Raw genomic sequence first — 22,298 nt, forward strand, 5'->3', positions numbered from 1 at the left:
TGTGACAGGTCAAAAAGGGGCAAACCAACCTGTTTACCAGACTGCCTGGCCCAGAGCACTAAGGTCCCTCACAACACATTTCACAAATGCTGCAATGTGTAGGCCACTGAACTGAAGTGCAATGCGTGCAAGAACTTACATGGGTTTGCTCGTGACCCACCCACAACTATGCCCTGTAGTCTAAAACACACTCAGTAGTAGGTGTTGGATACATAACTGCAGGACAGCAGGGGTGTCGTAAACACACACACACACACACACACACACACACACACACACACACACACACTCTGAAGGTCAGGATACACATGGCAGGTGCTCAACAGACATCTACTGACTTCAGGAATGAGCGTGTGGAGCTGAAATGACAGTCATGACTCAGAAGCACATCAAAGACAAAGAGCTGGGAATATACTGATTATAAACTTTTATTTAAAAAATAAAATTATAAACAAAATACAGAAAAATATTGACACCTGTGTAACAATAAGATGACTCTTCATCTTTAGAGTAATTTGCCGTTCTGAGAGAATAAAATCCTAAATTTTATAAGGACATTTTATTGGGCAAAGGAGGAATTTGATATTTCATTAGCAGTGGGTACTTGGCATAGGTAAGAATTAATACATACATTCAACACTTCACAGCATCTTCAAGTCTCATTTCCATGTACTATACCAAACAGTGTGCCTCATCAACCCCTAAGATTGCTAAGAGTGCGATATAATATTATTAGGAAATAATCCTGTTTTTCCAAGGCCAACTGTATTTTCACTACTTAGCTACAAATCTCACAGTGGTCTCTCCCCAGTTGAAGCCATGCCTCTTCTAGTCATTAAACAGGAAGCAACAGCCAGTCATGAGGTGGTCCCCTCCCTTCTTAGTGTGGACAGCCAGTCATGAGGAATCCCCTGCTCCTGGATGTAGACACTCCCCCGGAAGCTCCTTAAAGCAGCTGGGCAACTCTGCAGACACACACTGTGCATTCTTCCATTTAAAAGATGGCCTAAGCCCATTACCCACCCAGACAACAAATTCCTCATTTCAAGATAATCCACATAGTAATTTTCTGAAAATACACAGTAGTTTCCTCCATTTTCAAGTCAACTGTGGACTCATTAGCAATCTGGATTCCTGCTTAGTTTTCTGTTACAGAAGCTACCTATCCTAGTCTCTTGACAATTCTCTCATTTCATTTTTAATTATAATTTTATTAAAATCAACCTAAATTACAATGTCAAGATTAGAAATTCTCAAGCCTCCAAGATGTCCACATAAACCAAACTGCCTCCTGCCCCTCCTCATTTATCTGACCCACGCTGAGAGTTTTGGTCTGAGAGGATGATGACAAACAATAGAGACAGATGAATTCATTCAGCTGAGCGCCTGTCTTCAGGTTGTAACTTCTCCAGTACATGATGTCTGGCAGTTGGCAGCAGGCTGCTGAGTTGATACGACTTCCAAGTCAGATTCACGGACAAAAACCACCGCGTCGCCACTGACATTGATGAGACACTGCGCCTGTGAAAACAGCAGATGTTCAGATGTGTGCAGCCAAGGTGATCATGTGCCTGCCATGCACAGGTTCCAGGAGAAAACCAAATGCAGCACAGGCCAGTCAACCACCAGGATAAAAACGACCCAGAAGATGAGGAAAGAAATCCAGAGAGTCCGGGAATGCATGACAAACTATTCAAGCCTGCTATTAATAAGAGACTATGCGCTTACAAGAGCCCATGTCTCACACACTGGGGAAGATGGAGAGAGCTGGCCATTACTAGGGCAGCAAGACACAGAGTGGAGAAGAACGCCTGCCAGTCTCTCAAAGAGCAGAGGAGGCAGCACTCTGCAGGCGTTACTCTAATCTGTATTTTCCCTAGGAAAAACCTTGAAAATATTTGAAAAAGGAAAATACTAAAAATAATATAAATACGATCAAGAAGAAAGGGAAAATATAAAAGTTATTTCTGCCTGAAATACTAAACAGAAGTGAAAATTACACAAAATTCTATCAATTTGGCCAAGTGCCATAAATGTGATAAATTAATGAAAATAACCAGAATGTGCAAAATAGTCTCAATGGAGGCAAACTGTCACTGTACAAAAACTTCAAAAGTGAGGGGCCTCTCAATGGATATCCCAGTTGTGTTGGCCCCCTACGTCCAAGTTCTTACAGCACTGCACACATCTGAGAAGCAGTCAACAGCCTCCACCTCCTGCCATCAGCAGGGACCAGCTGAGGATTCTGAGTGAGCACCATGGAATGTTGAGTGGCTGAAGAACAATGAAGACCATCTTTTGGCCTTGAACTGAGACAGTCACCAAGAAAACTTAAGTGATAAAACAAGCTCCAGAATCCTGTGTGTGGCAGGCTGCCCAGTGCACAGTAGGGTGAAATGGGTACTTGCTCGTGTGCAGCTAAGATCCTCTCTTGTCCGGTGCATTCTCTAGAGCAGAACTGTCATTGAAAGACATAAGAAAAGAAAGGCACTAATGACTTGGGCTGTATGTAGTAAAGAAACAGACTGGCTGGAACACAGAACAAGGAGAAACTTTCCTATTTAATTTACTTGTTTAATTTTATTTTTGAGACAGGGTCTCCCCATGCGCCCCTGGATATCCTGAAACTACAGGTACCAGGCTGGCTGCCTGCTTCTTCTAATTCCTATATTTATTGTTTAATTTTTGAAGTTTGAGTCAGGTACAAGTCATTCAAAACATACTTTAAAACATCATTATGTAAAAAAAGACTCCATGTGTGGACATACACATTGTAAAAATATGAAAAACAACAAGGTCAGGATGGTTCCCTCAAAGGAAGAACACACAGGCCCACAAAGCAGGGCCTGCAGACACTCTGGCCTGCATGAGTGGAGACCAGGGATCAACAGTGGTGTCTGCCTCAACTGCCCAGCTGTCTATCAGGGCCCCTCAAGGTGCGTGACAAGATCTTCACTGTAACCTGCCTTCACCAAATGTACCAGAAAGCTGCCTTCTATTTTCAGAACATGAACTTTTTTTTTTTAACATCTATGAGTGTAGTAAAAGAAACTAACAAAAATGTATAAATAACAAGAACTGAAATGTTTACCTTTCTCAAGAAATTGATAAAACAATGGCTCTGAAATCAGGTTAAAGTTGTGTTTAAATTGACTCTCTTCTTACACTGCTCACACATTTATGACAGACTCTCACTGTGAAGTTAACTTTTTTGCAAAAAGACAGGAGTACTAAACACGCGAATGATCTGCCCTTACTTATAATTAGCAGAGTTTACAGCTGGCAGCGAAGTCCATCCCCACCTAGACACACATCTCCCTCTGTCGCTCCTGTGAAATCTGCATTACTGCTTTCTGCGTGCTGTGTCTGTTCTTAGAGTGCTTTCCTGGGCTAGAAACCTGCCACTAAATACTTGTATCCATTTATCAAGTGTGCCACACAAAAATATGATTTGTGATGTGTGTGTGCGTGCCAAGTCGGGCAGAGTGGGGCAGAGTGGGGCCTGCCGCCTTCAAGAAAACTTGTTTCTTTCCCAATTAGTTAACTTTAGAAGAAACCTTTAAATTGTTGAGCTATTAAGTTAAAATTAGTAAAAGAATGTTATTGTAAGGTTTAGTCTAATAAGACCTCTTCTATCCCCTATTTATAGAGTATTTTAGTAGAAATAAATAAGCAGTCTGTCCCCATTTAATGCTTTCCACTATTAGACAGGAAAAACTAGACATCCCAGGACAGGGTCTTTTCTGAGACTGACATTCAACCAAGGACCATGTATGGATATAACCTAGAACCTCTGCTCGGATGTAGCCCATGGTGGCTCAGTAACCGATTGGTTTCCCAAAGTGAGGGGAACAAGGGCTATTTCTAACAGGAACTCAATGACTGGCTCTTTGACCTCCCCACCCCCCAAGGGAGGAACAGTCCTGTTAGGCCACAGTGGAGGACTTTGCAGCCAGTCCTGAAGATACCTGATAAAACAGGGTGAGATGAATGGGGAGTAGGTCCTCCCGAATCAGTGGACTTGGAAAGGGGCAGGGTGGAGATGAGAGAGGGAGGGTGGGATTGGGAGGGAATGAGGGAGTGGGATACAGCTGGGATACAGAGTTAATAAAATGTAACTGATAAGAAAAAAATAAAATTAATAAAAAAAATAAGTTGTGCCTCTGCTGTCCTCAGAGAGAAAATAAAATAATAAAAAAGAAAGAGGCAGAACAGTCACTCAGGGCAGAGATTCCAGAAACGCTTAATTAAAGGTGGCAACCAGTTATATGAGACGTGTCACAGCACCTGAGTGACGAAGCCTGTGTGGTTCATAGAGTCATTCAACATGTTTTAAGACTCTAGAATCAGAGTTCTAAAAGGCAATTCTCCTGGGAGGGAATGGAGTGGACAGGCCAGGGGGGCCTTCTCAGACTTCCTCCCAGCTGGGACGTTCAGCCACCTCACCTGGTTCTTGCTCGGATTCTCCATGAAGACACACTGCTTCATAATGTAGGAAACGACAGCGTTGCCTCCCAGGGCGGCAACGTGCGCTCTTACCATGGCAAACACTTCAGCAATAAAAGCATGGAGAAAACCACTGACTCCTCCTTCCTGCAAATAATGTCCAAGGCCATTGCATCACATACAGGGTAAGAACACACACAAAATGTCAACAGTGCATGGTACATATGCTAAATTACCTCAATGTACAATACAATCATTTAAATTGTCCTCATAGTGAGAGGGTTTGTTTTGTTTGTTCTGTTTGTGCATTAAGAAGCACACATCTGAGTAAGGACTTTAAAGGGCTTTCATTAGAGCTCAGCTGTGATTTGCCTGTAGTTGACTAGCTGTTATCACATATTCTGTGCGTTTTATGAACATGTGGTGCTGGGAAACAATCCAGGGCCTTGTGCTGCCTGGAACACACTCCACTACGGATCCACACCACGGGCTGCTGCTGCTATCATCATCACCATCACCAACATTTTGCAGACAGGACTAGACTCATGAACTTCTGGCCTCAGCTAGCTGGGCCTACACAGGTGTACTACCACGCAGCTCACAGGTGGTACTCGCTGTACCTGTTTCTCACATTATATGCTAATCTAATTCAGCACTACACAAATAAGCTTCCACACACATTGCTATGAAACTGAAAGAGCAGTGTGGGGGAACTATCTCTATTCAAAACCAAACCAAACAGATTAAAAGCCAATGAATAGCTTAAATGCTTTTCAACTTAAGTTTCCTATCAACTCTACTGGAGGTTAAGGCTGCTCAAAAAGGAAATTTCTGAATTAAACTGGGGTTAAGGGAACCTGAAGTCTACTGTTGGAAGCTAACTTATTTTCGTAAGTACATCCTTCAGAAAAAGCTTATGTGCATGTGTTTTGCCTGAGCACCACATGTATGCCTGGTGCTCAAAGAGGACAGAAGAGGGCAGTGGTTCCTCTGGAGCTGCAGTTACAGATGATTGTGAGCCAACAGGGAGGTGCTGGAAATTAAGCCTGGGTCCTCTAGAGGAGCAGGAAGTTCTCTAACCACTAAGCAATCTCTCCAGCTCCACCACATCTCGAAAAAAATCTAGGAAGATCCCCCAGATAGTAACCTTGTGTCACTTTCTCTGTTGAAATTGTGCACCTAGATCGGCGGCCATTTCAGCCTCCACTGGAGACGTGCAGCTGTGAGCGCTCTCCAGTAGCCTTCTACTTAGGAGGCCAGGGGACTGGGGCAAAACATGTGCAGACAGTGGGTTCTAAGTAGCACAAGTGACTCTAAGAAGGATGTCACCAGGCAATGTCCACATGGGATGCTGCACCTTAAGCTAATAGTGCAGGTCTCTACTGCAGTGAGATCATCCAGGCAGCAACACTACAGCAGTGAAAGTTGCAACAGCAGCAAAGAGTAAGGAAATGAGAATGTGGACTCAAATGTGGCTTGTGCATGAACCCCACTATCCAGGAGGCTGAGAAAACAGGAACACATGTGCCTATGGTTCAAGACCAGCCTAGAAATCACAGTACCACCCATCTCACAACAAAATAAAACTTAAAGGTTCAAAACCATATAACCACACACTACTAGGAACAACTAAAAAAGAAAGCAACAGGAAAACCATGCCAGTTTTGAAACAAGCCTATTTTACCAAACTTAAGTGGACATTAACTCTCCATTAAGAGGTTGTGATACTACATGGTTTATTCTCCACATAAGTACAATTAAAATAGATCATCTCAAAAAGAAGTAGCCACCTAATTAACCTAATAATTAATTAATTATTCATTTGTTTACACAAAGACATACTATACTTTCTCTGTGCCAGGCAGGCACCGTGCTGAAGACAGAAGTGTGGCATGGAGACAGCTGTTCTCAGAGCACAAGGCCTGCCCGTGACACAAAGCAAAGCACAGCTGAGTCATCTTATGACACATGCACTGTCTACAACACAAACCACCATAACACCGAAACAGAGGACAGGGTCCCAAGTTTCCCTATGAATAAAAGTAATTTGTTCAGCAGCCCCAATTCATAACAGAAGATATAATATAATTTCCTTTTTCTTAGGTTAAATTCTTGTGTTACTAATGGCACGACAGAATGGCCCTGATTGTGAATTTAATCACAATCACATAAAAATTCAGGACCACTACGTAACAATTCCCCATGTGCAACAAAAACCTGGAGAAATAGGGGTCTTGTGAACTGTCAACAGGGGGAACAGGCAGCCTTGTTCTTTTTTCAAGAGGGAAAAAATGACAAAGCTAAAATAAAGTTTGTTTGTTTGTTTTTTTATTTTGCACCATACATCTACTATAAAAATCTAGGATTCTTACTTGTGGGTCCTTAAAAACTATTTAAATATATCTCAAAAAAATGCTACTTGGAAAACTGCACAAGCCCTGTCGGGGAATTTTAAATCTTGGATCAAATATAGGAGAAATTTTACAATAAGCATCTAGAACTTCTACAAGCAAATGGGCATAAATCAGAAGAAACTCTTGTAAAATGGGTTACTGTATAAAATGTGGTGAGTATAATACAAAAATCTACCCCGATAGGTCATTAATAGTTAAGTGAAATATAAGTGTCTGTGTTATTTAGAAGAAAACATAACTTAAAACTTGGTTTTTATTACTAATGCTTTCAAGAAAAAAAAGATGTCAGGAAGAGTTTTATAAAGTTACCTCACGGAGAGAAGTAGTTTCTCTAATAAAAAACATGTTAATGATGCCGAGATATTTAGTTATCTTTGCTCCAGGAATAAAAGAAAGAGGCGTCATCTTAACAACCCCAACTGTGGAACTTGCACAAGGTGGCACAGAGCGATTCCGGAAATTTCCATCACCCACGGGACTTGCTTTCTCAACTGTTACAGCTAAAATTGGAGAAAGATAAGGACACATTAAGAACAGACACTGGAAACTAGATAATCCCCTAAGGCTTCCAAACAAGTGGTGACAACATTCAGCTGTCTGTGAGACTAAGCCATGTCATGAAAGAAGAGAAATTATCATGCAGCACATGCAACTGAGAGAGAGAGAGACATGAGAAGATGCTGGAATGGAAGTCTTGGGAAGGAGATGGCATTCCTGCAAAGGAAAATGTTGATGCAGTGCAGCGGACACACAGTGACGGTTACACAGTGCAGAGAGGAAAGCGCCAGAGCAGTACAGTAGCTGCTGTAGGAACGAATTATCCGAGGACAGTGGGAAAGTTGTTATGTTCCCTGTACAGGTGCCACATTTCCAGACCGCTCCATCACTGTCCGCTTGTAGCAGCCTAGGCAACACTAGGTGCAATACATTCCTGTATTTCCTTCCCAAAATTTTTTGATTGAACATCCATGTAACTTAAGCCTTTAACACATAGTCCTGGCCCACAAAAGATGTTTTGGGAAGCAGCAGGTGAAACAGTCGCCACCGCTTAGGAAGTAACTGCAGTAAGCAGACCCACGAACTTGGTGCTTCTAACCTCGCTACAGCCACACGGTCACCATCACCCCTGGTTCCACAGGAGGAAACCCAGGCCACCCACTTACTAACTTAGCACCTCTTCGGATTGAAAACAGGATTCTGATAAATTCCCTGTATCCTTTCCTCTGTAATATAGTTCTTTTCCTTTTAATATAAACTCACTCAAATACTGTTTCCTCAAAATCTGCCAAAACACAGGCTATAAAAACATCTCCCACAAGTTTAGCAGGAAGAGAAGCTGTCTGCTTTCTCTGTAGACATGCTTGATTGCTGTCCTCAGACTTTGGAAGCTGACAGCCATGCAGCCAGCAGTTCCCTGGGTCTCGGAAGAGTGTCTCTTCAACAAGAAAGCTGGCCAAGTCCTCCTAGACAGAGGTGGGATATACATCCGTCTATGTTCACAAAAAGTAAGATTTAAAGACATTTCTACAGCTAAAAGTAACCACCAAAAGGCTCTGTAATGACTCTTCACGCATGACCGAGCACCTGAAGCTTCCACACTCAAACACATGGCTGACTGGCAATGTTGTTACTGGGCAGTGAGGTCTAGCTTTCGCCACTGGGAAATCAGGGATATGCTTCTCAGGTCATCAGAATGTGGTAGAAACGTCCGCCTACTTGTCTTAATTGATCCGCGCCTTATGGTCTGAGCTTTCAGTTTAATGAGCTCTATCCAGCTGCTGCATCTGTCTGCAAAGGAACTGTAATCAGCTGACGCTGCTGAAAACACAGACAGAAAACAAAAGAAAACACAAAGAAAAAATATGGATGACGTGTCTTACTCGCCATAATGCTCCTCTGATGACGTACGTAACTTAACTTCACTGTAGCTTAGAGACAGAGTGACCTTTTCAGATCAGACAGGAGAGGTGGTGGACAGTCCAGCTTTACACATCCAAGCATCCAAACCCAGTACCAGCTGGCGGAGCACTGGGTACATGACTGCATGGTCTCAAGGGCCATGTGCAGTCCAGCTGATGCGTGAGCAGGACTCAGTCTGCTTCCTTGCTCCCACTCTCCTCACGTAAGAGTTCAGTTGCTTCCATTTGATTTTAACTTATAATCCAATTTATAATCAACCCATCATGAGCAACCCTCTTCCCTACTTTTAGATGAAAATCAAAACTAAATGGTAAGTGTTGAAAAATGCTTAAAGGGGAAAAAAACAAAAAAACAACAACAAAAAAGAAAGAAAGAAAAAAACCCACCACCCCTCTAGCTGACCTATCTCTTACTAAAATGTCTTCTTTCCACCATCAGGAACCCAGCTCTGAAAACAGCAGGAAAACCAAAGGGTCACAGTCCTCTATGCTCTGGCTCCCTGTCTGATGTCTGGCAGCAAGGCCTCTGACAAGAAGGAGGGGGAGCAGCTAGCACCCCTTCTGCCTACAGTAACTTTTACATTGCTACTGTTTGTAGAGGTTAAAGAACTAAAACTTTACAAACTCAGAAAACTCTTAAGAACTTAAAAATAGTAATAACAAAGTAAATACTTTAAAACCTTAAACATCTAAATACAATAAAGCATATGTGAGGTCTCTTCCACTGTCAGTGTGTGCCTACGCCTGTAACTCTGTCTGCTGACAACCTCACACCTCAGTGACTGTGTGCTTAGGTAGGCAAACTCACCTCTCTGTGCAGCTGGTATACCTGAGTTAGAGCTCGCACTCTCCAGGTGTTCTAATAAGACAATACGGACAACATTAGCTCAGATGTGAGGACAAGCCAGCACCTCTTCTCTGCTGCTTGTTATTCTTCAGTAAGCCGGAAGAATAGACTAAGCAAACCTTTATGGCTTCATTATAAAAGCAAACCAAACACAAGTATTAGCATTCAAAATGCAGTTCCTTTATATTGAAAACTAGCCCCATTAATAAATACCATGCCAATGATTGCTTACTACAACACAAAGTGAGTTTCTGGAGAAATTACGAACAATAGCATGCTAGCAGAATGATGGCACAATATACGAAGCTGGACAGAAGAAAGCGCCAGTGTAAGGGGAAAATGGAAGGCAGTGTTTTAGGGGAGGGCTGGGAGCTGTACTGTGAAAAATCACCCACCAGGTGACACCCATGTTCCACACATCAGCACCACTTCCTATCCTTGGTCTTCCAAAGTCTCCATTTGACTTTGTCAACAACTCCCTCTGCTGGCAGTAGCAAGACTGTAAAACTAAAAGGAGAAGAATCTCCAGAAGGGCTAGGAACCCTGACCAGAATCGCACCCTTCCCAGGAGGCTTGAGAGACAGAGTCTCCTAGTGTCTTGTATTTGTTGTGCATGTGTAAGATGTTGTGGAAACGTGAAAGTACTATTAAAGGAAATCTATTTTTGCTGTCCATGCTCTCTCTGTGCAAGCACATTGGTATTTTTGTGTTGGAACTTTAAAACGGGGGAGGGGGTAGCTCACTAGAGAATTATTTGGGGCACCCAACTTTTTAAAAGTATCAACTAAGTGGATATATTTTCCACCCTAATGTATTGGTCTCTTGGTACTATTTCAAATTAATAAAATTTAACCACTCAAAATATGATTTGTACAGAACATTCTTCCAAATGGACTAGCCCTCGCATCTGGTAGCTAACACTGGAGAACACGCAGTAATTGGCAGTCCTCCGAATGTGGAGCCAATTAATAAATGGGCTAGGTGAAGGCCATATGATGACTGAGACAGTACTGTGATGCAGACATGTCCAAACACTGACCATTATGTCCACAGGCAACGTATCTAACTGGGTACAGTCATCCTGATTCAAGTCCAGATGGAGATAGGGAGACAAGAAGAAGCCAGAATGGCCCTCATGTTTATTAGGAAGCTCAACAGTCTCTAAAGACCACAGAGGACAAGAAAGGACTTGATGCATACACGAGGAACAACCAGTCTATTCCAGGCTCAGGCATTTCCAGGGTTCTCTGGGGTCACTGCTAATGAGGACAGACTCTGAGTATACATTACAGGAAGCATAGCTGGGCTGCATCATGACAAACACCTAGAGACTTGGCATGTAGAGACAGTTCAAAAGTTAGTGTACTGCAGCTTCATGGAGATGGCCTGCCAAGCATGCACAGGCTTTGGGATTTGATCTCTGCCAACCAAAAAAAAAAAAAAAAAAAAAAGAAAGAGAAAGAAAGAAAGAGAGAGAGAGAGAGAGAGAGAGAGAGAGAGAGAGAAAGCAAATATGTAATTCAGACTAGGAGTTCGATGAACTTACTTTTTTTTTTTTTCAGGATCAAAAAGGAACAACTAAAATAATTTTAGAAACCACTACAATGAAATTCTCTTCCATAACTCAGTATTGTTGTGTCTGATTTAGTGGCAACCCTAAACTGTGCTGAATAAAAAAAAACACATGGAATAAAACAATATGAAAAATGTCTGTGTTTGTAACAAACACAATGATAAGCCAAGCATTGAGGGACATACTTGTAGAATCAGCATTTGGAAGGAGGTGGGGGATCAGGAGTGTAAAGTCATCCTCACCTACATAGTAAGTATAGTCAGTCTGGGCTACATAACATCCTGTCTCAAAAAAAAAAAAAAAAAAAAAAAAACACAAAAAAGGAAACAGTATAACTTTTTTTCTACAGAGAATAAGCTAATAAGAGTGCATGCTCTTGAGAAGGAAAATGAAGGAAGGAAGCTTTATTTTAGACCACATGATTTTTATATTGTATTATTCATTTATTATTATTTTTCTCTGAATTACTACTCTCCCCCTAAGTATTTATAAAGGGGAAGGAAGTCTTTATTCCCTGACTTCAGTGGTTTTGACTTGTAGGTATTCTTCGGTGTTCAAGGAGCTTTTTTATTTATTTTTACTGCACTTGGAAGAGCACGCACACTTGGTCTGACCATAGCTCTTCTCTTACAGAAATGCTCAAGGTAGCCTGGAATGGTGACAAGTGAACTCTGCTGCTTCAGTACAATTTGCACACCTTAGACAAAAGTCCTCAGACTCTTGGCTCCTTCTCAGTATAGTCTGGCTTCCCAGGTAACAGACTCTCAAACAAGAAGGCACTATAACTGATGTAGTCTGGCTCACTGACATATTGGTAACTCTAATTAACAATAAAACAATAAGTAATCTCCAGGACAATACTAAACGAAAGACAACAGATTTTATTACTTCTTATTAAGCGTCATTCAAGGCCTGCTAGGAAACTAGCACTGAATTCTACGTGATTTGCACCTCTATATGGAAGAGTGAGAGAAACACATCTCATATGAGAGCCCTACTCCATTTGCAAAGATCTGTTATCAAGACATACAGCAGTCCACACTTTCACAGTTTTTGTGTGCATACATGTGTGTATGTATGTAAATGTGTGGGTACATGCACCCACATGAGCAGTTAAGGGACAACCTGCAGAGGGCAAGCTTCCTTCTTCTATCATACGAGACGGAGGACAGAACTCAGGTCATTGGGCCTTCCCCACTGAGCCATCATGCTGGCCCTGCCTCTGGTTCTTTAACACAGTCTCCCCCACTAGACATGCTTATGCACAGCTATTAGCCCAGGAGTCTGGGTCAGGAGGACTATTCAGAGCTTAAGCCCACACTGGGCTATACAGCAAGCACCAGATCAGCCTGGGCTACACTGCACAGCAAGACCATCTTAGCAACCTAAACCAAAACAAAAAGGTGTCATTCAGTGACAACTCTGTCACTCCCAAAGAAATAAATCTAACCAGGCAAAGCAAATAAGTTACAGATTATTGCTCTCTTAGCTTACTCTAGCAACACTTAGTCCCGTGTCCATAAGTATGGAAAATGGGCTGGCAGAAATTAGTGTATTAATGACCAAAACAGCAGCAGAAGTGTCAAGGTTTCTTCTTTCCTCCTTCCATATGCTTCTTTTCAGCAGTCTGTGACAGCCAATGGGAAAGCATCTGTCAACTGTAGCTGTGGCCTGCACACTTAGCTCCTCCAAGGCATGTGCTGGCATCCTATTGCCATGAGAACAGTATTCCAGCTGCTTAGGCCACAGGGCTCCACCCTCCAGAGAAATTAGTACCGCTGCAGAGGGTCAGTTTGGTCTTTCCTCCACACTGCAATACAGCAAGAAGGCCCTTCCAAGTGAACCTCAGTGTAGGCCTGCCTTCCCAGCCTCCAGAATACTAAGCGATGAGTTCCTAGTCTCTAAGTCACCCTGTTTTCTGGTGAGCATCACACAGTGGATAAAAGCTGCTGCACCAACTCCTGAGACTTTTCACTTCCTATCATTAGAATTTATCAGTCATCTTTGCTCTATTTTTTTTTTAATTACTGTCTTCCTGGTCTACAAAGAGAGTCCAGGGTAGCCAAGGCTACACAGAGAAACCCTGTGTCAAAAAACCAAAACAAACAAACATACAAATATTACTGTCTTAAAAATCCCTACAAATAATATTCTCTTGTAAAGTTAAAGGTATATAGCCTGGAGAGTCTTTAATTTTTATTATTCCCCATTTAAACATTCAAAGTTTTAGGTTACTATGATCACAACTGAGTTTTACATTCTTTCAAGCATTTTTATCAATATAATGAAGAACTGGATACACCTTATATCTATAAAAGGTGGCTTAATAACTAAGTTAATGATGAATCTAAAGATTGATATAAATCTACTTAGATGTGGATGAACTGATTAAAAGTTGCCGTATGAGTTGCAAATGATTAAGGTATAGATAAAAATAGCAGCGTCAACGTGAATAGTTTATAGTGGAAAATGAAAAGGCATCAGTAAGGTGTCCAGTTGATAGCATACACTGAACTTTCATGTAGATCATACACATCTGCAACCAAGATATACATCCTACTCTTTCTTCTTCTTTAATTTCCTGCACCCATTTGTAGGCATTGACTATTCTTCTTAAGACTATGCTTTATGGCTTCTCTTCTGAATGCTGTTACCTCTCTCCGTAACAGCCTAGGCCTTTTCCTTTACTTTGCTCTCCTCTGCCTCTTCTTCATCTCACTGACCTCAAGCTGCCCTGAAGACAGAGGGAATGCTCCCCTACCCCTGCTTCTCCACTGATTAAGTCGCTTCCATCCCTCCCATCTCTTAGATGGGGTATGGAAACTTGTACCTAGCTTTAGATTTCACTTCATTCATGCATGCATTTGTTTTTGAGAAAGGGTCTCATACTCAACATTTCTGGCTGGCCTGCCTCATTTTCCCAAGTTCTGGAGTTACACCAGGTTTGCCTCTCTCTGTCTCTTTAGTTTTCACTGTCCTCATTTTCTACCCCAATAGCATCTCTCACTTGCCACTGCTCTGGCCATCCAACTATATGAAGACTATTTATAAATTCTTTTTATTGCTGTCACCATTTTGATCATTCCATCAAAATGTAGGGTTTTTTTTTAAAGCAGATACAGGAGATATGTTAGAGACTATTACTATATAAAGGTATTTGTAGTAGTATAAAGAGCTACTATTTATAGTTAAGAATTCAGAAACATCTGTAGAAAAAGTAAGTGAATGTTTACAGATTTTCATGCTGGCTCCCGTAGTCAGTCAGTGGCCAATTAAATAAGAGTCCCCCTTGCTGGGCTACAGCACCTAGTCAACAGCAAGGAAGAACTGAGCAAACACAAAGCAGCATGAAGACAGGAACAGGAGCAAATGGAAAGGCCCTTGTCCATACTTTTAACCAATAAAAACTATGTTATCCTTTTAAAACTTTTTTATAGTATTAAGCTATCAATATCTAAATGAAACTATCACTATAATACATTAGATTTATAACATTTGAGATATCTTTAAAGTAGTATGTGGTTTACAGTCCGTCAGCTCACTGTAACTAATATCTCAAGATTTATGTCTTCAGATTTTAAAGTAGTGTTAATCATTTACAAACATTAAAGCACAAAATTATTGAATTCATCTGCATTCTATGAGAAAAATCTCATTTAAAAATTTTTACCCAGAATAACTTCATTTAGACTCTATATTTTTACTATATTTAATCTCTTTCTTTTTTCTATAGGAATCATTTTTAAAGTATATTAAAAAAAAACTGCAGAAAAAAACTGTAAGCATGGCTATTGGTGAGGCTAAACCGTTATGAAGCAGTGTAAAACTTGCACTACCGATCTTTCTTCCAGCACAGCCTTCTAAGAAACACTTCATGCTGGTGCCACGTATGTTTGTCCTAAGACTTGTCAGGAAATCCTAACACCTTTAAGAAATGACTGAGAGCCAGGTGGTGCTGGTGCATGCCTTTAATCCCAGCACTTGGGAGAAATATAATTTGAGGCCAGCATGGTCTACAGAGTGAGTTTGAGGACAGCCAAGCAGCCAAGACAAACCCTGTCTAGAAAAACAAAACAAAAAATTCAGCATCTTTTAATATTTCACCATCAAGGTGACACTGAGTCAACCAGAAATCTGAGACATACCAATAAACATTTGTTACTTTGAAAAACAAAACCAAACAATACATCATGAAAGGAAAAATGAAAATGGATGGACAACTCAGGTCTTGTTTACTCTACACAGTGAACTAGTACAGATGCATGTAACAAAAAACAAAAGCAGTACATCACATTTACCCTTGTTGATTACAAAAAAAAGAAAAAGTTACTAAAAGCAAAGTGCAATTATTAATAAACATACTATGCTTGACTGTTCAGACTATTCTCCCTATCAACATAAAAGGTAATAAACACATAACGAATCTTTTTTTTTTGAGAACATGAGTATTAAGTAGAAGACAACATTCATGGGCTTTTCTAAAAGAAATAATTCTGCCAGCTTAAGTAGGCAGCTCAGCAGAGCCACACACACACTCACTGAGCACCGTGAGCAGTTGCCCTAGACACCTTGGCAGGTGACTGGGGGAGCAGGCCAGGCCCTGCCCATTCCTCCAGAGCCTCCTGCCACCCTCTGGTGGCCCCTTCTATACTGCTAAACTGAGGTTCTCACACACTTTGTTTCTACTCAATACACTGCCCTGTTACAGCACATAAGGGCTCCATTTGTGTCACAAGACAATGGTCTAGTCTTCAGACCTTTTCACAGCCCACTTCACCCTCAAATCTTCCAAATTACTTTGAAATAAAGTTTAAAGATATATTCAGCCCATGTGCCCCTAAACAGAGGAAAGAAAGACAGCACACACACAACACAAACCAGAACTTAACACTATGTTTAACTATGTGTGAAAGGGACAGATACACTTATAAGTACTCACTGGTGGCTATCGTGTTCCAGAAAAGCACAGTTTCTACATGGAACACCAGTTGACACACGTTTTTCCATTTATTAGTAGACATGAAGGTTCTGATTTCAAGATGGTAGTGAAGGTGATATGGTATGACTCAATGTTTATCAAACACTGGACAGCTTTCTCAAGTAAGATATAGAGAGCCAACGCTATAACCTGTGGATCTGCAGATCTCACTCTCTACCCTCTTGTCACCTTCTCCTACCCTGAGGCTACTCTTAAGGACCCTAGAACTTAGAGAGGAATTTGACTTGCTGGTTTAACTGACTGGAGCTTCCTGGAAACAGCGGTAATGATGGAAGCTCTCTGAACCTGAGCATGAATTCAGCCTTTGATTTACTTTTTTAATAATACAAACATGTTAACAATCATGGAATTATTAAAACCCAAGGAATTTTTAAAATTTAATTTAAAGGCTAAAAGGTAGTGTAAACTGTTTCAGATTTTAGAGATGAGAAGCGAAGCTGACAGAGGTCTCAGGAGATCTGCATTCCTGTTTGGTAACAGTGCTGCCATCAGGCTTTTCCACCGCTTTTCCTCCATCTCAGGCCTGTCATGCTGCCTACAATGAGCAGTAAACACTTCAGGCAGCACACATATAAGACATTCTATCCAAATGTTTCTTCCCTTGTTCTTCAGCTCACAAAATACCATTTACTAATACTGACCACATCAGTACGGATAAGGCAAACTTACAAGCTTCATTCTAAGCCTCTACAGAATCCAGTCAGCAGTGACACCAAATTCACCTAGTATCACTCAACTCCAAACATATTTTTGTAAAGTGACAGATTAAGCCTTTACTGACACGGGGAATGGAGAGATGGCTCAGAGGTTAAGAGCACTGGCTGCTCTTCCAGAGGTCCTGAGTTCAAGTCCCAGCAACCACATGGTAGTTCACATCCATCAGTAATGGGATCTGGTGCCCTCTTTTAGCCTCCAGGCACACATGCAGACAAATCATTGCATACATAATAAATAAATAAGATAGACAAATAGAGAGATAGATATAGATAGATAGATAGATAGATAGATAGATAGATAGATAGATAGATCTTTTAAAAAAAAAAAGAAAAAGAAAAAGAAAGCAAGCCTTTACTGACTAGGTTGGATTTCTTCTTTATTATTCCAAGGAAGTTAAGGAACTCTAAGATTTTCTATATACGTTCTACAGAGGAATTCAGTTGGTGACACAAGAAAAATGACCAAGGTTACCAGGTCAGAATCTGAACATGACTTATCTCTTCAAGTCTACAGACTATGAGATAAACACATATCTCTACATGGACAGAAAGGACTTGCACACACACACACACACACACATGCACACGGGCGTACGTGCACACATGCAGTTATTCTGTTTTATACATAATTTCTTATCAAATAAAAGTATTCATAAGTTGAAACAATTTTAACTGTATAATGAAATATAAAGATTATAGTAACTAATTTGATGGTAAATAAAAATGAATCATTTCTCAATTAAAAACTTTATGAAAAATACAAATTACATTTTCGTTTATTTTATATATATTTCATATAATATTTCATATTAGATACAATAGTTTTGAGAAGTCAAAATGAAAATTATAATAAAACAAAAAGAGAAACAGAAAAGCAACCCTCCCATTCCTCTCTGCGTATTGTAGAACTTAAGAGTTTTCCCATTACAAACCATCAGTTTCTTATAAAAACAGTGTTCTCCAATTACAACTATTGTGTAAAAGATGGAAGCACTGGCTAATCTGAGCATCCCTCTGGAGATTCCATGGAAATCCAAAAATGTTTGAAAACCTCTACTAGAAGAAAACTTACAGATAAAATACCAAATATACTATATGTAGTATATACACTGGGAAATTAAAATCTTTAAAAGTAAAACTTTCGTAGAACTGAGACATAAGAATGGAACATAAGAGAAATGACCTTCACCATGTATAGAGAAACCTGTTTACTAAGTAAGAACAACACGCAATGGCGGAGTGAAGGACAGACCCCTCAGGCTGACTCTAGTGAGAGGGCAGAGAGAAGTAGCAGCATGCCTACTAGCTTCCCACGTGACCAACCTTTAGCTGCTGGGAAGGGATGAGAAGGCAGTGAGTCTGAGCAGAGCTCCAGCGGGAACTGCAGCAGGTCTTCATTATCTGTTGAGGCTGGAGGGGCAAACACACACCAGTTACTTAGCAGCTGTCTACTGCTCCAGTCTTAAGCTTAAGAACCTATCACAAAACTGTAACAGACAAAAGTGAACTTTACTTCCTAGACATCAAGTTTTACCTCTCTGTAGCGACTTTTCAACATGTGTTTTTGTGGTCTGTAAGGCCTGGTTTTTATCAAAAGTTATTGCAACTGCTGTGACTGTGACCTAGAATTATAGAAACAAGCACGATTAGTAAAATAATCACTGAAAGAATTTCTTACAATTTTCTTTCAGCAGGTTATCACGGGATGAGTAGTTTGCCCTGCTTGATTAAGACTCTCAACCAGAATTCTATGTAAACTCAGACATGCAACATGTTTATTAAACCCTGACTTTAATGAATGACCTGTCTCTAAAAGACCAGTTCTCAAAGAGGATTGGTGAAATCAGGAACGATGAGCCCCATTCTGTTTACTGTGTGCTCACTTGGCTTGCACCCGAGTCCCCTGCAGATAACCAGCAGTAAGAAATATGATATACACAGCCTGACGCATGCTAATACATACCTTCAGACAGTCTGGGTTAAAACATCTGTGAAGTTGCTGACTATTAAACTAAACGTCTGTGAAGTTGTAACATTAAACTAAAACAGATCACAAAGGACCAGAAGCCTCTTCTACAATCAATGGCACTACATTACCTGGATTAACTCATCTTCAGGCAGAGACACTGTAAAGTTCACATGACAGAGGCAGCAGGGGGTCATGGACCGGAGTTTGAAATACAAGCTCTGCATAAAAGAGAGGGATGGTGACGTCACTCTTCACTGCACGCTAATGAATCCATGTAGTTAGTTCTGTCCAGGGGCATTACATTATGAAAGGTGAGAACCAAGAAAGGACAGAAAACTGGCCTCTCCCTGAGAGTGCAGAGCAGTAACCAGCTGTCAGTAAGGCATAAGAGCTTGCAGAGTTCGGTCATGGAAACACAGGACAGGATGTAAGAGGCAGGGCTACCTTGGAAGGAAGGGGACCGACAGGAGCCCAGTCACAGCACACCTCTGCAATGAGCTAACACAATTTTATGAAACCCACCACTCCATACAAAGAACAAGCACCAATAAAGGTTTAAAGTCTGTCAACAACTCAGGCTCTTAAAAACATTCTACAGATGTACTAGATTTTTGTGAAAGTTAAGCTACTAAGTTAAACAGCTTCTTTCATAGTCTCTTAGGAGAGCAAGGACAAGCTAGTACCTCAGTGTGGCCCAGACTCACAGGCTCACAGAAACAGTGCACTCCAGCACCGTGAGATGCTATGGACAAAGGAGATTAGTCCAGTTAACCCAGGGTATGAGTGGCATGCTCCTACCTTGAGCAAGTTCTCACACAGACCGTTGAAGTTCTTATTCAGCGCTTGGTTCGTCAAGTTGAGGCTACTCAGCCTCACCACTCTCACTGATGTGAACATCTAGGTGTGCGAGAGAGAATAATGGGACGTCTGGTTAGTTTTTCCTAAAAGTCTAATTGAAGCGGAAGTTTCTAGTTTCTTTGAAGACTCAGTTGAGTCATGCATTGTTTTGCTAGAAGCTGGCTTGTGAGAGGGCACATGATATTTTGCTGTGAGCTGTCTCGTGTAAAGGAAGTGACTTTGGTCAGCTGAGAACATCCATGGTGGACTGAGGAGAGGACATATATAGAAGCCCGTGGACAGTGAGACATTGCTCTTTGGATCGACATCACTGCACTGATCTTAGCGCTCTGAGGTGAACTTCGTGGGGCAATCCACCCGAGTCTTGTGGCTTTTGTTGACTCGTCCAGATCTTCTGAAGTGTACCGATTTGTGTTGCTGCTTGGTGCTGGCATTTGGACTGCACTGCTGGTGTCCGGACAATGAAGAGTGGACTCACCCCCAAGGAACCACTTCTAAAACGGTCTACAACCCCCTTCACCTAATAACCTTTCTCCCTTACCTTTGGTCAGTGGGTGGAAGAGAGGTAGAAGCACTTAAGAACTCTAAATAACATAGGTTTGGTGAAAAATCCAAGCCTATATCTAATCATTGATAAAACTGGCAAATATGATTATCTAATAAAATCTAAAAGGATAGTGTTTGTAAGTGCTACTAGGGGGTCAAGGAGAACAGGTATTTAAGTGAAAATTATTCACAATATATTTGCTTCAATCTGATAAAAGGTTTACCTGTATTTCTGATGTCCAATTATTTATGCCAGGCATAATTTCTGTATTACAACTATAAAAACCTGCCAAAACAAATTATAATTAAAATGTGATATTTTACTGATTTTGCTCTTTAGAAATGCTGTTTCTCAACTACAGACTTATAAATGAAACTCTCATTACACCTGGCAGTGGTGGCACACATCTTTAATCCCAGCACTGGGGAGGCAGAGGCAGGTGAATCTCTGAGTATCAGGACAGCCAGGGGTAAACAGAGAAACCCTGTCTCAAACAAACAAAAAACAACTTTCATTACTTTTGTCTACATACTGCCTTCAATACCAGCCTGAATTACATGACATTCCATTTCAAAAAAACAATAAATGAATGAATAACTAAAAAAAGAAAGCTGGGCCTCCCACCGACGGTAGGGAGAACAGCGGCTCTATCTCATGGCTGGCTTGCTGCATACCTGAAGGAGGGGGAACATCAGTAAGGAGGGAATGCACATCTTCCATGGCATCAGTGTCGTCGATCTAGATACACAAAGATAAAACTACTATAGAACCACTAAACATGGAAGTTGTCCCGATTCCTTAAAAACTACAGAGCTACTTCTCCTGCTAATGCCTTTAACATGGGGCTGATGAGATGTCTCAGGGCTAAGAATGCTTGCTGCTCTCCTGACAACTGGAGTTTGACTCCCAGAACTCAATCACCAGCCTCAAAGTCCAGCCTCAGTGGACCCACTGCCCTCTGCAGTTGTTTGAATGAGAATGGCCCCATAGGCTCATGCACCTGAATAGGTGGCACTGTTTGGGAAGGATTAGGGAGTACAGCCTTGTTGGAGGAGGTGAGTCATGTAGGCTTTGAAGTTTCAAAAGCCCATGATATTTGCAGTTAGCTCCTTCTCTCTGTCTCCTACTTGCAAATGAGAATGTAGCTCTCAGCTACTGCTCACATCGACCTGCTGCAATGCTCCCTATCATGATGGTCATGGGCTCTTGCCTTCTGAATTTATAAGCCTCAGTAAACTCTTTTCTTCTACTAGTTGCCTTGGTCATGGTATTTCTTCACAGTTATAGAAAAGAAACTAAGACACCCCTTCTTGCCTCTGCAAACACCTGTACACATATGCTCATACACACAGAGACACATGCACATGACCAGTAAATAAAAATGTAACATAAGACAAAAATTCTAGCATCAGCAAATTTTCCCACAGTAATAACTTCAAATACTTCCAAGTGAAACCTTTTATACACTACAGTATACTGAGGTTATTTTTATGAAGAGTTTTCAAATGCTTATAAAAATACTTTCTACATAATATAAGCAAGCCTAAATAAAACCAGTGTTCCTACATCACAATACCCCACAGCCATGTTCACCTGCACTTCAGCTTGGCTGCCCAGTCACGGTCACACCTCACAGCACAATTCCCCAAACACCACACAAGCAGGGGGCAAGCGTTCCCTATCTCTGTCCCCTCTCTTACTGAATGCCACCTGCCCTCATGTTCTGCCCACACTTGGAAGCACCTTTTCTTGTGTGCCTCTGCCCAACCAGGATCCTAGCACCTGGAATATCAGGTATACTCTGGATCAGCATTCAGTGAGGCTGAGCCAGCTGGAGAGCCTGTTAAGGCACTTTTAGGGACCTACCTTGAAATTCTCTTTTCCTAGATCTCAAACAGAGTCCTAACAACCCCACTTCTTCAAGCTCCGGGAAGCACTGATGTTACCGCCGGCAGTGGTAACTTCACAGCCCAGAGCCAGTTATCTCCTTGAAGCACACTGCTTCTCCAC

At 41.3% G+C, this 22,298-nt stretch overlaps 1 protein-coding gene across 27 annotated transcripts in view; it reads right to left on the minus strand.

Annotated features, from left to right (window-relative positions):
- Nucleotides 1-412: 412 nt before the first annotated feature.
- C2cd5 (C2 calcium dependent domain containing 5) overlaps nt 413-22,298 on the minus strand; it is a 101,059-nt gene continuing 79,173 nt past the window's right edge. For 11 of the 27 annotated variants that reach the window (XM_060384446.1, XM_060384442.1, XM_060384440.1 and 8 more), the window contains 11 exons: nt 20,963-21,026; nt 20,512-20,573; nt 19,682-19,780; nt 19,012-19,101; nt 18,449-18,536; nt 18,238-18,324; nt 9,588-9,638; nt 8,577-8,678; nt 7,170-7,360; nt 4,447-4,593; nt 413-1,521 (listed from right to left, as the gene is read on the minus strand). In XM_060384446.1, the coding sequence (XP_060240429.1) occupies nt 1,393-1,521; nt 4,447-4,593; nt 7,170-7,360; nt 8,577-8,678; nt 9,588-9,638; nt 18,238-18,324; nt 18,449-18,536; nt 19,012-19,101; nt 19,682-19,780; nt 20,512-20,573; nt 20,963-21,026 (1,110 nt within the window). In that variant the 3' untranslated portion in view covers nt 413-1,392. The remainder of the gene's footprint in view (nt 1,522-4,446; nt 4,594-7,169; nt 7,361-8,576; nt 8,679-9,587; nt 9,639-18,237; nt 18,325-18,448; nt 18,537-19,011; nt 19,102-19,681; nt 19,781-20,511; nt 20,574-20,962; nt 21,027-22,298) is intronic. The other 16 variants (XM_060384448.1, XM_060384434.1, XM_060384450.1 and 13 more) reach the window with 4 other exon arrangements.

This window comes from Meriones unguiculatus, chromosome 5 (genome assembly GCF_030254825.1).
Source record: "Meriones unguiculatus strain TT.TT164.6M chromosome 5, Bangor_MerUng_6.1, whole genome shotgun sequence".
In the NCBI taxonomy this organism is placed as follows: domain Eukaryota; kingdom Metazoa; phylum Chordata; class Mammalia; order Rodentia; family Muridae; genus Meriones; species Meriones unguiculatus.